The sequence below is a fragment of the Salvelinus sp. IW2-2015 genome, linkage group LG11, assembly GCF_002910315.2.
Source record: "Salvelinus sp. IW2-2015 linkage group LG11, ASM291031v2, whole genome shotgun sequence".
Classification (NCBI taxonomy): Eukaryota; Metazoa; Chordata; class Actinopteri; order Salmoniformes; family Salmonidae; genus Salvelinus; species Salvelinus sp. IW2-2015.
Window position 1 is genome coordinate 805,613 of NC_036851.1, and position 17,556 is coordinate 823,168.

At 41.6% G+C, this 17,556-nt stretch overlaps 1 protein-coding gene across 1 annotated transcript; it reads left to right on the forward strand.

The window, feature by feature from the left end:
* The first annotated feature begins 1,385 nt into the window (after positions 1-1,385).
* Positions 1,386-17,362, forward strand: nfs1 (NFS1 cysteine desulfurase). The gene is made up of 13 exons (XM_023995785.1): positions 1,386-1,717; positions 2,137-2,213; positions 2,398-2,514; positions 2,603-2,686; positions 2,921-3,073; positions 3,272-3,365; positions 3,481-3,615; positions 3,915-4,072; positions 4,407-4,512; positions 4,841-4,922; positions 15,642-15,725; positions 15,910-15,999; positions 16,291-17,362. Exons 1-13 carry the CDS (start codon positions 1,624-1,626, stop codon positions 16,352-16,354), a joined length of 1,338 nt encoding a protein of 445 aa, XP_023851553.1. The 5' UTR covers positions 1,386-1,623; the 3' UTR covers positions 16,355-17,362.
* Positions 17,363-17,556: the final 194 nt, after the last annotated feature.

The window sequence follows — 17,556 nt, forward strand, 5'->3', positions numbered from 1 at the left end:
GTTTACAATACCGCGTTGCATTATTGCATAAGGCATTATTTGTTCGACCGAATGGGGAAAACGTCTGTGTGAGCATTTGAAATAAGAGCAGGATCAAAAATGTTTGCAAATATAGTTGATACAGATGTTATTAGAAAATTCTGGGGTAGCTTTTTTATGCGTGGTACCATCCTAGCTTGCACCAATGCAAGCAGCCTGAAAACAATGACAAGAAACTGCAATCATTTTCAATGTTCATAGCAATGATTTAGGAATCCACGTAAGTATTAGCTAGGTAGCCACTTGTGGTAGCCACTTCCATCTCCTATGGAAATTGAACTTCAATTTATGAAAAGAACTACCCTAGCCAGCTACTAAACCTTTTTACCCAAGCTCACGTTATAAGCAGCCAGCTAGCTTCAGTGAGGCTTGACCCTACCGGGTTATGTGTTGTAAAGGTAACAACAATAAGGATTAACCACAATAGTGGAATTGGCGGTATGCCTTCAAAGTAAAAGTCCCCCTTTGAAAGTGACGCAAATGGTTACTATTTATGGAATCAAATCAAATGTTATTTGTCACATGCGCCGAATACAACGGGTGCAAACCGTACCGTGATATGCTAACATGTTAGGGCTTTGTTGTCTTGCTCACTTGCTGCGCTTGAGCACAGACACACTTCCCCAAACTCTGGGACAGTGCTGGGAATACAAAAAGGAAGCTAGCTGATGCATGCAAATAATGTTTTTCCCCAAAAACATTGCAAAACGACATCTGTTTCAGTAGTTATAGTTAACTAGCTAACTATCTAGCTAGGTGTCTTAATCTAAAATAGCCCTAACATGTTTCAAACAAACCACCATAGTCCCTGTGCCCAAGAAAGCGAAAGGTAACCTGCCTAAATGATTACTGCCCAGTAGCACTGACAGCATCATAACAATCGTTGTGACATGAAATACGAGGGACAGTGTAATCTATGTGCAATAACTACGTACAAATTGTATGAATGTGTTAAATTATTATGTCACGTGCAGCCATATCCCGGTCCTGATTGGTCAACAAGCTTATGAAACGTCAAACAGGGTTATTTGATGTATCTTTTTTTGACAAGCAAAGACCCAAATGGCGTTCCAAAGTATGGTAATGAGTATGAATCTGTGTTTACTCCTGCAAAAGTGATTGCTTTTCATATAAAGGCTTTATCTACCTTCCCAATGAAAATACGAACATATAGTTTATGGAAAAGAGATGTATGTGTCTGGACGATGCACCATGCTGCCTTGTTGACAACATGACCAAGCGGTGCAGATTACTGTTCGATTTGAGATTGGCGCGCCTCCCTCGCCGCTTTTGCCCATTCCCGTCACTGGCCACAGACCGGTGCACCGCGGCTCAGGTTAATAGAACTCCCTCGCTGCCATTTTGGCTATGCCTCACATGATGACTGTGTCGACAAGGATTTGACGCGTCTTAATAATTAAACCAGCCTGTTAATCGAATACATTGTTATACCTGGGTCTCACAAAACCAGGCAAACATAGAGATCTACAAGCTTATTTTCCTCGCTGCGAATCCTGTTTATCACTGGTGAAGGTTAGCTACAACTGTATAGCAAGGTTAGCAAAACATTACCCTACTGTGAAGATGATGAGGAAGACTGTTACGACGAGGCTTCTGGGATCCATGCGAGGGTTCCCAAGCCACCGAATGAACTATGCTGTGAATGCTGTTGCGAGAGGTATTTTAGTTTATGCGGCATTTTTTACACAATGTTTTATTAGCTAATTATCATCTAGCTAGCTCGCGAGCTAATGACACTCATTCGATGACGCAGAAAGTTAGTTAGATAATGCCCTGTTTAAAATAACTGGGAACTTTGGGAAAAAACGAGCTCCGACTGGGAAAAATCGATTTCAACGGTCAGCCAACTCGGGAACTCTGACCTCTTTTTAGAGCTCAGGTTTTCCGACTTGAAGGTCGTATTTGTCCGATTTCCTAGTTGTTTTGTAACCAGTTACTCAACTTTTATGCCGTTACATCACGTCCGTGTGACAGTGTCTTTCTGCCCTGAATGCATATTAGACATTATCCAATGAATTCCCAGATCTATGTGTATGCTTTTTGGACCCAAATGACACTATTATGGTGTTTTTACAGAATCGATCAAAAGTAGGGAACTGGAGAAAGATGAGTTGCGACCTCTGTACATGGATTTTCAAGCAACAACACCAATGGTATGTGGCTCTTTAACGTTAGCTGCCAGCCTATAGCCCCTCCCACGATAATTATACCAAACTGGTGGCATGTCAAATCTGTAAAACATTGCATTTAAGCAAATTAATAAGATCCAATGCCATCTTTGAGAAATGCAACCTGCACAGAATCTTCAACTCAATATATTTTATCTCATGACTCTAGGATCCAAGAGTTCTGGATGCAATGCTTCCCTATCAAGTTAATTATTATGGTAACCCTCACTCCAGAACACATGCATATGGCTGGGAAAGTGAAAGTGCAATGGAAAAAGCTAGAAAGGTAATTAATTTACAATTAATTGAGTAGCTATTGCATTATGTCATTTGATGATAAGGCTAACATATCTTCATTTGATTTCTCCTTACAGCAAGTGGCAGACCTGATTGCTGCAGATCCTCGTGAGATCGTGTTCACAAGTGGTGCCACTGAATCCAATAATATGTCAATCAAAGTAAGTCTCCCTTTTACCGCTTTAGTAGTCAGATTAACGGCAAGGATTTCGGAGGGTGAATAATACATGCCAAGAACTGCCAGCTGATGGAAAGATTAAGACATAAGAATGAGCTAAGGTCAATCAACTGTTCTGCTGTGTAATTTATTTGTAAATGAGGATACATGCTAACAATTAAGAGGAAAAGGAATTGAGTGGTTGTTTTTGTTTCTTCGTACAATGCATTCCTCCTAGGGTGTGGCCCGATTTTACAAATCCAAGAAGAAGCATGTGATCACCACTCAGACGGAGCATAAGTGTGTGCTGGACTCCTGTCGAGTCTTGGAGGCAGAGGGCTTTGACATAACCTATCTTCCCGTGAAGACTAATGGCTTGGTTGACCTACAGGCAAGCTCAATTGTTTGGTTGTTTTATCTAAATGTGGCAATGTGCTATGTTTTATACAGCCCCATTGTATGAATCCACTCCACAATCTGCTCTTGTACCAAGAATAAGAAATTAAGTTCTCATGGCCTATTTCTTCAATACGTTTGCATGTCTTGAATACCTCACATGCTGATATAAAAATGTTGCTATTTTTTATAGCTACTGGAGGAAACGATTCGTCAAGACACAAGTTTGGTGTCTGTGATGACCGTGAACAATGAGATTGGTGTGAGGCAGCCTGTCGAAGACATAGGTAACCTTTTTAGCCAAAATAGATTCAGAAGTATATCCACTATGAAATTGAGACATTTCGTTTTATCTTTGTTTTATCTTTATTAATCCGCTATTATTTTCACACACTTCTCCAGGTCGAATCTGCCGGTCAAGGAACGTGTTCTTCCACACTGATGCAGCTCAAGCTGTGGGAAAAATCCCCATCAATGTATCTGATTGGAAGGTAGACCTGATGTCCATCAGCGGGCACAAAATATATGGTCCCAAAGGTACATTGTTGAATATCAGATACTATCAGTGTTGGGGTTCAATTCCATTTTAATTTAGGAACAAAACTGAAATTCCTGTTTTCATCACTGAAAAGCAAGGAGAGAAGATGTAATTGATATGTCGGTTTACTTCCTGAATTGATATGGAATTGACCCCAAGCCTGACTACTACATTGAGTGAACTCTTTTGTCCAGCCACATATTAAACTCCTTTAATTGTTGGTGTTTTATGTAAGGACTGTGCGAGCAATTGAGTGACTATAAATAATTACAAGTGAAGTATGTTTATGATTTGACAGGGGTCGGGGCACTGTATGTGCGGCGCCGGCCCCGTGTTCGAATGGAGCCACTGCAGAATGGTGGAGGCCAGGAGAGGGGGCTTCGCTCAGGGACAGTGCCCACTCCTCTGGCTGTGGGACTGGGAGCAGCCTGTGATATAGCCCAGCAGGAGCTAGAGGTAGACAACTCATTACTGCCTGAAACAAACTTACACAGGATGTTGTTCATCAATGCTTGCTTCTGTTTGTTTTTACAGTTTTTTTTTATTAAAAAAAAAAAATTAGCTTGTTCAAAAGATTGGAAAAAACAGTCGGAATGTTGAGGCTTGCACAGCAAACTGATGTTCTTTTATCTGACAAATCCCCACTGCATTATATGAAAGGTTCCATCATATTTTTTGCTGCATGTTGTGTTGATGGGTAAATGAGAAGTGTTTACTGTAGTGTATTCTTTATAGTGAAAGAATAAGTTCACATTATTTTTGTTGCTTATTGATCTTCTCTCCTTTCCAGTATGATCACAGCCGGGTGTCCATGTTGGCAAACCGCCTTGTGAGCAAAATCATGTCAGAGATCCCTGATGTTGTGATGAATGGTGATCCAGAGCAAAGATACCCAGGTGAAGCACAGAACAAGGGATTTGTGGACAGAATAATAGACACAGGCATATAAGTGGGTGGAAGTGGAATTCATATTTTTCATAATAATCTTTTGATGTTATTGGCTGGTAATCTGTTAAATATATTCCTTATGAGTTGTGTATGAGTTAAATCAAGTACTGTGCTGGACATTATCATAATCACATTAGAGCAATAGTATTTTGCATATGCCTACAGATGAAGTGAAACACATAGTTTGTGGATTGTACTTTAGTCAGTTGATGAATCGGTGAAGAATTCCTTAAATGTTTATGCTCTATTATTAACTTGAATCTTTGTCGGACACAGGATGCATTAATTTGTCCTTTGCCTACGTGGAGGGAGAGAGTCTGTTGATGGCCCTGAAGGATGTCGCTCTATCATCCGGCAGGTCAGTAGCAAATAAAGAGCTATTAGATGCTTTTATTTATATACAGTACCAGTCAAAGGTTTGGACACACCTACTCATTTCAGTGTTTTTCTTTATTTTTTACAATTTTCTACATTGTAGAATAATAGTGAAGACATCAAAACTATTAAATAACCCACATGGAATCATGTAGTCACCAAAAAAGTGTTAAACAAATCAAAATATATTTGAGATTCTTCAAAGTAGCCACCCTTTGCCTTGATGACAGCTTTGCACACTCTTGGCATTTTCTCAACCAGCTTCATGAGGAAGCCGGAATGCATTTAGATTAACAGGTGTCTTGTTCATTTGTGGAATTCCTTTCCTTAATGCGTTTGAGCCTATCAGTTGTGTTGTGACAAGGTAGGGATAGTATACAGATGATAGTCCTATTTGGTAAAAGACCAAGTCCATATTATGGGCCAAAATTCACCCAACTTTTTGTGGGATGCGTGTGGGATGCGTGTGTGTGTGTGTGTGTACACATATATATTTATTCATTAGAGATGAAACCGTATGAAAATTTCATATCACGATTAGTGACAAATTATCACGGTTATCAGTATTATAGCGGTATTATTAAAATGTGCCGGAAATGTTAAATGTACTGATACACACACTGAAATCATTTCACCAAGTTATATTGAAAGCCAACAAACAACAAATAAAATTAGCAGCACTTTGTGCATAAACATGAAAGATGGCGTCATGAGAGTCAAGTTTCCCTAATGCATGTTTTAATGAACACAACCTTTTTAAGTAAATAAAATTTGCATATAAAAGCAACACAAGCAATGTGCAAGTAAGATCAATACAACTATGTAAACAAATCCAATGTGCAGGTGTTGACATTAAAATAACACTATGTAAACAAGTCAAATGAACAGCACTGATTGTATGTCTGTTCTCTCCTTCATAAAGAAATAAGGTGCTGCTGGTCTAACATCCTGTATGTCTGTTCTCTCCTTCATAAAGAAATAAGGTGCTGCTGGCTTAACATCCTGTATGTCTGTTCTCTCCTTCATAAATAAATAAGGTGCTGCTGGCTTAACATCCTGTATGTATGTTCTCTCCTTCATAAAGAAACAAGGTGCTGCTGGCCTAACATCCTGTATGTCTGTTCTCTCTTTCATAAAGAAACAAGGTGCTGCTGGCCTAACATCCTGTATGTATGCATCTTTGTTCACTTGAGATTGCAAATTAAATATGCTGACATTTTTACATTTCAATGTAATATGAAAGGGCTGCAGTGAGGTCTTGAGCATTTTTTGATGTGGGTGCATCAAAAATAAGCAGCGTGCCTTTTTAAATGCTTGCTTGAGTTCTTGTTTCACAACTGTAGATGAGGTACCAGTAGCATCACTGGGTTTGCCTGCTGCACGCCCGTTCTAAACAAGCGAATAGCAAATATATTATTATTATTAGTGTTACATTATAATTATTCACTTACCCACACAGTCTATCTTCTGTGTTGCATTCGAGTATATGCTATGACCCCATGCACAATTTACATAAATACAAATGAGTCTTAAGACAGTGATAATAATTGCAATGAGCCCAAACAATTTACATGAATTCAGGAGTCTTGTAAAGGAGTCTATAGTGTTTCTCCTGTTGGAACACTTTTACAACCAAGTCGATGACTGACGGATTTTAAATGAACAAAATTTGTTGGTTGGGTGACTAAACTACATAACGTGTTTTCGTGTGCAATGGGTGAATAGACTCTGCAGACACACGACGCATACAGCAGCAGAACATGTAGTGTTTTACAAGAGTAGGTTTCACTGAAAGCTTCAGTTTACATTATTGACAAGCTATTAGCAAGTTACAGACAAACCATGACATTTTCCCCCATTCTGAAGTCCCCACATCATGCATTGAGCTAAAAGTTAACTTACCTTGCATTCTCTATAAAGTAGTGGGTGGTGGTCACAAAGATGACTCGAGATTTGAAGTGTTGCCCCCTTTCACAGCGTTTTCTTTTTGTTGCTTGTTCTGCAGACGGGGTGACCATCTTCAATTAAGTTTCCCTCTGCACTAATGTAAAACCCAAAATACGACCACACTTCAGATTTGATCCTCTAAGAAGGCTGAAAAATCTCCCGAGCGCTATCACTGCCTTCCGCCATGTTTTCACACAAAACAAAACCCACGTTGCATGCTGAGCCTGCATCAGACTGTTGCTAACTGTGGTTGATGCTGGACAGTATTTACCGTGAGTTTTTCAAACCACGGTAATCAAACACGGTTTTAATCATAATAAAAATGTGAAATTATAATACTAACCTTCTGGAATTTTACCTTGGATTATCGTGAAACCGGTAACCATTTCATCCCTAATATATACATAGAGTACCAGTCAAAAGTTGACACACCTACTCATTCAAGGGTTTCTTTATATTTACTATTTTCTACATGTAGAATAATAGTGAAGATATCAACTATGAAATAACACATGGAATCATGAAGTAACCAAAAAAAGTGTTAAACAAATCAAAATATTTTGAGATGCTTCAAAGTAGCCACCCTTTGCCTCGATGACAGTTTTGCACACTCTTGGTCTTCTCTCAACCAGCTTCACCTAGAATACTTTTCCAACAGTCTTGATGGAGGTCCCACATATGCTGAGCACTTGCTGGCTGCTTTTTTTTTTTCACTCTGCGGTCTAACTCATCCCAAACCATCTCAATTGGGTTGAGGTTGGGTGATTTGTGGATGCCAGGTCATGTGATGCAGCACTCCATCACTCTCCACCTTGGTAAAATAGCCCTTACCCAGCCTGGAGGTGTGTTGGGTAATTTTTCCTGTTGAAAAACAAATGATAGTCCCACTAAGCACAAACCAGATGGGGTGGCGTATCGCTGCAGAATGCGGTGGTAGCCCTGCAGGTTAAGTGTTCCTTGAATTCTAAATAAATCACTGACTGTGTCACCAGCAAAGCGCCATCACACAACCTCCTCCATGCTTCACGGTGGGAACCACACTTCCGGAGATAATCCGTTCACCTACTATGCATCTCACAAAGACATGGCGGTTGGAACAAAAAATCTCTAATTTGGACTCATCAGAATAGAACAGATTTCCACCGGGCTAATGTCCATTGGTCGTGTTTCTTGGCCCCATCAAGTCTCTTCTTCTTATTGGTGTCCTTTTAGTAGTTAGTGGTTTATTTGCAGCAATTCGACCAGGAAGGCCTGATTCACGCAGTCTCCTCTGAACAGTTGATGTTGAGATGTCTGTTACTTGAACTCTGAAGCATTTATTTCGGCTGCAATTTGGCTGGTAACTCTCATGAACTTATCCTCTGCAGCACCGGTAACTTTGGGTCTTCCTTTACTGCGGCGGTCCTCATGAGCCAGTTTCATAACGCTTGATGGTTTTTGCAACTGCACTTGAAGAACTTCCGAAGTTCTTGAAATTAAATGTATTGACTGACCTTCATGTCTTGAAGTAGTGATGGACTGTTGTTTCTCTTGCTTATTTGAGCTGTTCTTGCCATAATATGGACTTGGTCTTTTACCAGATAGCCCCATCTTCTGTATATCACAACTGATTGGCTCAAATGCATTAAAGAAAGAAATTCCACAAATTAACTTTTTGCAAGGCAAACCTGTTAATTGAAATGCATTACAGGTGACTGGCTCATGAAGCTGGTTGAGAGAATGCCAAGAGTGTGCAAAGGGTGGCTACTTTAAAGAATTTCAAATATATTTTGATTTTGTTTAACACTTTTTTTGGTTATTACATGTGTTATTTCATAGTTTTGATGTTTTCACTATTATTGTACAATGTAGAAAATAGTAAAAATAAAGAAATCAAGGAATGAGTAGGTGTCCAAACTTTTTTTTCTTTCTTCATGTTACACAATACATGTATGTTTTGTTCGGTAAAGTTCATATTTATATCCAAAAATCTTAGTTTACATTGGTGCGTTATGTTCAGTAATGTTTTGCCTCAAACATCCGGTGATTTTGCAGAGAGCCACATCAATGTACAGAAATACTCATAATAAACATTGATAAAAGTATTAAACATGGAACTTTATCTAAACTTCTCCTTAATGCAACCGCTGTGTCAGATAAAAAAAAAACTTTACGGAAAAATCACACCATGCTATAATCTGAGTACAGCGCTCAGAGCCCAAATAAGCCATAAAGATATCCGCCATTTTTTGGAGTCAACAGAAGTCAGAAATAGCATTATAAATATTCACTTACCTTTGATCTTCATCAGAATGCACTCCCAGGAATCCCAGTTCCACAATAAATGTTTGTTTTGTTCGATATAGTCCATCATTTATGTCCAAATACATTCATTTTGTTTGCGCGTTCAGTCCAGTAATCCACATTCTTGAGGCGCAGGTCAGACAAAGTCAAACAATTCCATTACAGTTCGTAGAAACATGTCAAACGATGTATAGAATCAGTCTTTAGGATGTTTTTAACATGAATCTTTAATGTTTCAACCGGAGAATTCCTTTGTCTTCAGAAATGCGATGGAAAGCAGGTCGCTCTCACGTGAGCGAGCATGTTCAGCTCGTGCCAGACACCTGACTCAAAGAGCTCTCCTTCCCTTATTCTTCACAGTAGAAGCATCAAACAAGGTTCTGAAGACTGTTGACATCTAGTGGAAGCCGTAGGAAGTGCAAAATGATCAATATCCCTCTGTATATTGGATAGGCAAACCTACAAACCTCAGATTTCCCACTTCCTGGTTGGATTTTTTCTCAGGTTTTTGCCTGCCATATGAGTTCTGTTATACTCACAGCCATCATTCAAACAGTTTTATAAACTTCTGTGTTTTTATCCAAATCTACTAATAATATGCATATCTTAGCCTCTGAGCCTGAGTAGCAGGCAGTTTACTCTGGGCACCTTTTCATCCAAGCTACTCAATACTGCCACCCAGCCATAAGAAGTTAAAGTGACTATGCATAGATGATAAGAGTAGCAGCGGAGTAAAGGGGGGGAGAGACAATGCATATGGTCTGGGTATCCATTTGATTAGGTGTTCAGGAGTCTTATGGCTTGGGGGTAGAAGCGGTTTAGAAGCCTCTTGGACCTAGACTTGGCGCGCCGGTACTGCTTGCCGCGCTGTAGTAGAGAGAACAGTATGTAACTAGGGTGGCTGGAGTTTTGACAATTTTTAGAGCCTAACTCTGACGCCGCCTGGTATAGAGGTCCTGGATGGCAGGATGCTTGGCCCCAGTAATGTACTCGGCCGTTCGCACTACCCTCTGTAGTGCCTTGCGGTCAGAGGCATAGTAGTTGCAATACCAGTCAGGATGCTCTCGATGGTGCAGCTGTTGAGTCTTTTGAGGATCTGGGGACCCATGCCAAAGTCTCCTGAGGGGAAATAGGTTTTGTCGTACCCTCTTCATGACTGTCTTTGTGTGCTTGGACCATGTTAGTTTGTTGGTGATGTGGAAACCAAGGAACTTGAAGCTCTCAACCTGCTCCACTGCAGCCTGGTTGATGAGAATGGGGGCGTGCTCGGTCCTCCTTTTCCTGTAGTCCACAATCATCTCCTTTGTCTTGATCACATTGCGGGAGAGGTTGTTGTCCTGGCACCACACGGCTAGGTCTCTGACCTCCTCCCTATAGGCTGTTTCGTCGTTGTCTGAACAGGCCTACCACTGTTGTCATCGGCAAACTTAATGATGGTGTTGAAGTCGGGCCTGGCTGTGTAGTCATGAGTGAACAGGGAGTACAGGAGGGGACTGAGCACGCACCCCTGAGGTGCCCGTGTTGAGGATCAGCATTGCGGATGTGCTACCTACCCTTACCACCTGTGGGGCGGCCCGTCAGGAAGTCCAGGACCCAGTTGCAGAGGGAGGTGTTTAGTCGCAGGGTCCTTAGCTTATGAGCTTTGAGGGCACTATCAAATCAAATGTTATTTGTCACATACACATGGTTAGCAGATGTTAATGCGAGTGTAGCAAAATGCTTGTGCTTCTAGTTCCGACAATGCAGTAATAACCAACAAGTAATCTAACATGACAATTCCACAACTACTACCTTATACACACAAGTGTAAAGGGATAAAGAATATGTACGTAAAGATATATGAATGAGTGATGGTACAGAACAGCATAGGCAAGATGCAGTAGATGGTATAGAGTACAGTATATACATATACATATGAGATGAGTAATGTAGGGTATGTAAACATTATATTAAGTGGCATTGTTTAAAGTGGCTAGTGGTACATTTTTACATAATTTCCATCAATTCCCATTATTAAAGTGGCTGAAGTTGAGTCAGTATGTTGGCAGCGGCCACTAAATGTTAGTGGTGGCTGTTTAACAGTCTGATGGCCTTGAGATAGAAGCTGTTTTTCAGTCTCTCGGTCCCTGCTTTGATGCACCTGTACTGACCTCGCCTTCTGGATGAGTAGCGGGGTGAACAGGCAGTGGCTTGGGTGGTTGTTGTCCTTGATGATCTTTATGGCCTTCCTTTGACATCGGGTGGTGTAGGTGTCCTGGAGGGCATGTAGTTTGCCCCCGGTGATGCGTTGTGCAGACCTCACTACCTCTGGAGAGCCTTACGGTTGTGGGCGGAGCAGTTGCCGTACCAGGCGGTGATACAGCCCGACAGGATGCTCTCGATTGTGCTCTGTAGAAGTTTGTGTGGCTTTTGGTGACAAGCCGAATTTCTTCAGCCTCCTGAGGTTGAAGAGGCGCTGCTGCGCCTTCTTCACAACGCTGTCTGTGTGGGTGGACCAATTCAGTTTGTCCGTGATGTGTACACCGAGAACTTAAAACTTTCCACCTAATCCACTACTGTCCCGTCGATGTGGATAGGGGGTGCTCCCTCTTGCTGTTTCCTGAAGTCCACAATCATCTCCTTTGTTTTGTTGACGTTGAGTGTGAGGTTATTTTCCTGACACCACACTCCGAGGGCCCTCACCTCCTCCCTGTAGGCCGTCTCGTTGTTGTTGGTAATCAAGCCTACCACTGTAGTGTCGTCCGCAAACTTGATGATTGAGTTGGAGGCGTGCATGGCCACGCAGTCCTGGTAAACAGGGAGTACAGGAGAGGACTCAGAACGCACCCTTTTGGGCCCCGGTGTTGAGGATCAGCGGGGTGGAGATGTTGTTACCTACCCTCACCACCTGGGGGCGGCCCGTCAGGAAGTCCAGGACCCAGTTGCACAGGGCGGGTCGAGACCCAGGGTCTCGAGCTTGATGACGAGTTTGGAGGGTACTATGGTGTTAAATGCTGAGCTGTAGTCGATGAACAGCATTCTTCACATAGGTATTCCTCTTGTCCAGATGGGTTAGGGCAGTGTGTGTTGTGATTGCGTTGTCTGTGGACCTATTGGGTCGGTAAGCAAATTGGAGTGGTCTAGGGTGTCAGGTAGGGTGGAGGTGATATGGTCCTTGACTATCTCTCAAAGCACTTCATGATGACGGAAGTGAGTACTACGGGGCGGTAGTCGTTTAGCTCAGTTACCTTAGCTTTCTTGGGAACAGGAACAATGGTGGCACTCTTGAAACATGTGGGAACAGCAGACTGGGATAAGGATTGATTGAATATGTCCTTAAACACACCAGCCAGCTGGTCTGCGCATGCTCGAGGACGCGGCTGGGAATGCCGTCTGGGCCTGCAGCCTTGCGAGGGTTAACACGTTTAAATGTTTTACTCACCTCGGCTGCAGTGAAGGAGAGCCCGCAGGTTAAGGTAGCGGGCCGTGTCAGTGGCACTGTATTGTCCTCAAAGCGACGCCAAAAATTATTTCGCCTGTCTGGGAGCAAGACATCCTGGTCCGCGACGGGGCTGGTTTCTTTTTGTAATCCGTGATTGACTGTAGACCCCTCACATACCTCTTGTGTCTGAGCTGTTGAATTGCGACTCTACTTTGTCTCTATACTGGGACTTAGCTTGTTTGATTGCCTTGCGGAGAGAATAGCTACCTGTTGTATTTCAGTCATGTTTCCGGTCACCTTGCCCTGGTTAAAAGCAGTGGTTCGCGCTTTCAGTTTCACGCGAATGCTGCCATCAATCCACGTTTCTGGTTTGGAATGTTTTAATCGTTGCTGTGGGTACGACATCGTCAATGCACTTTCTAATGAACTCGCTCACCGAATCAGCGTATTCGTCAATATTGTTGTTGGACGCAATGCGGAACATATCCCAATCCACGTGATCGAAGCAGTCTTGAAGCGTGGAATCAGATTGGTCCTATACTTAGTGTTGAAACGCTGAGCTGTAGTCAATGAATAGCATTCTCACGTCGGTGTTCCTTTTGTCCAGGTGGGAAAGGGCAGTGTGGAGTGCAATAGAGATTGCATCATCTGTGGGTCTGTTGGGGCGGTATGCAAAATGGAGTGGATCTAGGGTTTCTGGATAATGGTGTTGATGTGAGCCATGACCAGCCTTTCGAAGCACTTCATGGCTGCAGACGTAAGTGGTACGGGTCAGTAGTCATTTAGGCAGGTTACTTTAGTGTTCTTGGGCACAGTTACTATGGTGGTCTGCTTAAAACATGTTGGTATTACAGACTCAGACAGGGAGAGATTAAATGTCAGTGAAGACACTTGCCAGTTGATCAGCGAATGCTCGGAGTACACGTCCTGGGAATCCGTCTGGCACTGCGACCTTGTGAATGTTGACCTGTTTAAAGGTCTTACTCATATCGGCTGAGGAGAGCGTGATCAGTCTCCAGAACAGCTGATACTCATGCATGTGTCAGTGTTATTTGCCTCGATGCGAGCGTAGAAGTAGTTTAGCTCGTCTGGTAGGCTTGTGTCACTGGGCAGCTCTCGGCTGTGCTTCCCTTTTGTAGTCTGTAATGGTTTGCAAGCCCTACCGCATCCGAAGAGTGTCAAAGCCGGTGGAGTACGATTCGATCTTAGTCCTGTATTGACGCTTAGCCTGTTTGATGGTTCGTCAGAGGGCATAGCGGGATTTCTTATAAACTTCTGGCTTAGAGTCCCGCTCCTTGAAAGCACCACCACTAGCCTTTAGCTCAGTGCGGATGTTACCTGTAATCCATGGCTTCTGGTTAGGTTGTTGGTAGGTCACTGTGGGGACGACGTCATCGATGCACTTATTGATGAAGGCAATGACTAATGTGGTGTACTCCTCAATGCCATTGGAGGAATCCCAGAACATATTCCAGTCTGTGCCAGCAAAACAGTCCTGTAGTTTAGCATCTCCTTCATCTGACCACTTTTATTGACCAAGTCACTGGTGCTTCCTGCTTGAATTCTTGCTTGTAAGCAGGAATCAGGAGAATAGAATTGTCAGATTTGCCAAATGGAGGGTGAGAGAGCTTTGTATGCGTCTCTGTGTGTGGAGGAAAGGTGGTCCAGAGTTTTTTTTTCTCTCTCTCTCTTTCTCTCTTCTGGTTGCACATTTAACATAACATGCTGATCGAAATTTGGTAAAACGGATTTAAGTTTCCCTGCATTAAAGTCCCCAGCTACTAGGAGCGCCTCCTCTGGGTGAGCGTTTTCCTGTTTGCTTATGGTGGAATACAGCTCATTCAATGATGTCTTCGTGCCAGCCTCTGACTGTGGTGGTATGTTAACAGCAACGAAAAATACAAAAACTTTAAGTAGTTAGTGTGGTCTACAGCTTATCATGAGATACTCTACCTCTGGCGAGCAATAGCTCGAGACTTCCTTATAGTGCTCTGGCCTTTGTCTTACCAGACGCCGCTGTTCTGTCCTGCTGGTGCAGAGTATAACCTGCCAGCGGTATGTTGATAGTCTCATCGTTCGGCCATAACTCCGTGAAGCGTAAGATATTACAGTTCCTCGTAAGTCATCTAGTTTATTGTCCAAAGATTACACATTTGCTAGCAGAATGGAAGGAAGTGGGGGTTTACTAGATCGCCTACGAGTTCTCAGAACGCAGCCCGCCATCCGTACCCTTTTTTTCCGCCTCCTCTTCACGCAAATCACTGGGAGCTGGGCCTGTTCCTGAGAAAGCAGTATATCGTTCGTGTCGGCCTTGTCAAAGGGAAAAAAGGATTCTGCCAGTGTAATCACAGTCCTGATGTCCAGAAGTTATTTTTGGTCATAAGAGACGGTAGCGGCAACATTATGTACAAAATCATTTTAAAAATTAAGTTATACAATGCAAATAAACAAACAAAAAACACAATCGGTTGTGAGCCCGTAAAACGTCTTCCTTCTTCTTCAGCGCTACTTGCCTCAGCGTTGTACGAGCTCTTCAGTTTCTTGGCAATTTCTCAACAAGAATAGAGCCTGTAATCGATCCCACAAATGCTGATACTCCAGATACTTAACTAGTCTTTAGAAGGACAGTTTTATTGCTTCTTTAATAAGCACAACAGTTTTCAGCTGTGCTAACATAATTGCAAGAGGGTTTTCTAATGATCAATTAGCCTTTTAAAATTATAAACTTGGATTAGCTAACACAACGTGCCATTGGAACAATGGAGTGATGGTTGCTGATCATGGGCCTCTGTACGCCTATTTAGATATTCCATAAAAAATCTGCAGTTTCCAGCTACAATAGTCATTTACAACATTAACAATGTCTACACTGTATTTCTGATCAATTTGATGTTATTTTAATGGACAAAAAATTTGCTTTTCTTTCAAAAACAAGGACATTTTCTAATTGACCCCAAACTTTTGAACAGTAGTGTATATCAAATAGATTAACAGCTATTAAGTTGGATCCAAATTAAAATACTGTACGTTGATGATGCTATCTTCCTGCAGTGCCTGCACTTCTGCTTCATTGGAGCCTTCATATGTCCTGAGAGCAATTGGAACAGATGAGGACCTGGCCCACTCCTCAATCAGGTGAGTAACGGTTAGGAACACAACTCAAGAAGCTCAAATGGATGGTCATGGGATTTGAAAGATTTAAATATTTTTATCATTCCTAATTACAAAAGAGCAGGGTCAAGAATAACATGTTGCAGCTGAATGGTATTATTTTGGTGTTTTACCTAGTCTGTTTTTGTTGTTACTCCATAACCTATAGATTTGGAATCGGACGATTTAGCACAGAGGCAGAAGTGGACTATACAGTGGACAAGTGCATTCAGCAGGTCAAACGCCTGAGAGAGATGAGGTGAGTGAAAAAGAGTAGAATAGCATACATACAGTGGTTACCAGACACATTGAATGTGCTTTTTAGTCTAGGACTAGGCTTAATCTGTGTCTTGGAAACCACCGCAAAATGTACATGATGAATGTCACTTAACTAGGCTTTTACTGGTGGAAAGACATTTTAATATTTTTTGTACACAGTGTTAATGATCTAATGAAATACTTTATAATAAATAGCCTTTTAACTTGCAATATTATCAATGCACTCATAGGTTAATGTATTCATTGTTGTCCAACTTCTTTTTCTCTTCAGCCCCTTGTGGGAGATGGTGCAAGAGGGAATTGATCTGAAGAGCATCAAATGGACGCAGCACTAAAGAAAGCCTTCAGGAAACATACCTAAGAGCATTGTGAATACTAAACTTGTTTAGTTTGCTGCATACTATGCCACTCCTGTGATGACTGGTAATTATTTCTACTGTCAAGAAACACGCACAACTTCCTGACTTACTTTAGTGTAGGCTTATAACTAGATTTTGTATTGGCAGACCTGAATAATTTGTTCCTTTGTATTTGACAAAGTATTATTATTGATGCATATATTGTGCTCTTAAGTAGTTAGAAAAGTTTGTGTTCATACGCACATCCTTAAAAATGTGTGTGCTGGGCTAATAAAGAAACCTTGTAAAGAACAGAAAGTCCCTTAAAGCATTGAATTGGGAGCATAAATTTGTGTGCATACCTTCCTGTTCTTTACAAGTGCTCTTAAGTAGTTAACATAATTTATCAGCTGCTTTGACCATGGGATTTCATGACTGAGAGCAAGTTACAGAATGGTTCATTCATGTAGCATGTGCTACATTCCATTTAGTTCATGGATAAGTCATTATTCGTTGACAACATACAGCATGCTAACAAGGTGAAAGTCAACAGTACAGGTTTCCTTCCATAAGGACGAAATTGATAAAATATTTCCCTAGGTCTCAATGTGTGAAATTTAATGCCAATCTTGTGGGTTAATAGTCTTCCAATCATGGAAATTCTCCCCAGTTGGTTTGTATACAGTCTCTGGCAAAATGTGTATTGTTTGTATGAATCTTGCATGTTATCATTTAAACTGATTTGAATATTTCTTGTGAGGGAAGAATGCAAACCAATTTACATGGCCAGCTGTTTTATGACATCAGTATAATCTACCACCACCGTGACTGAACATTTACAGTGCTTGTTGTTTTTGCTTTGTACATGCAGCAGATAGCACAGCAGACTCATTACTCTTCCCAAAATGTCTTTCCACAATGTCCAACAGCAATCTAATCTCACATAATGTATACATACATGCATATGTTTGTAGCTAGCGCTCCAATAAAAATTTTACTCGGCCATGATCCTGAATTATTATGTTAGTATTTTATGTAGTTGGTCGATTGGTCCTTAAATTATTCTCCACATGATCTGATTGAATTATAGTATCCTGGGTTAGTACAGCATTTTGACAAAGATATAATATGTTCTGTCTAAAACATCATGTTTGAGTCCACTAGATGGCGGCATTATATCATGAGAGCTGAGAAGTTCT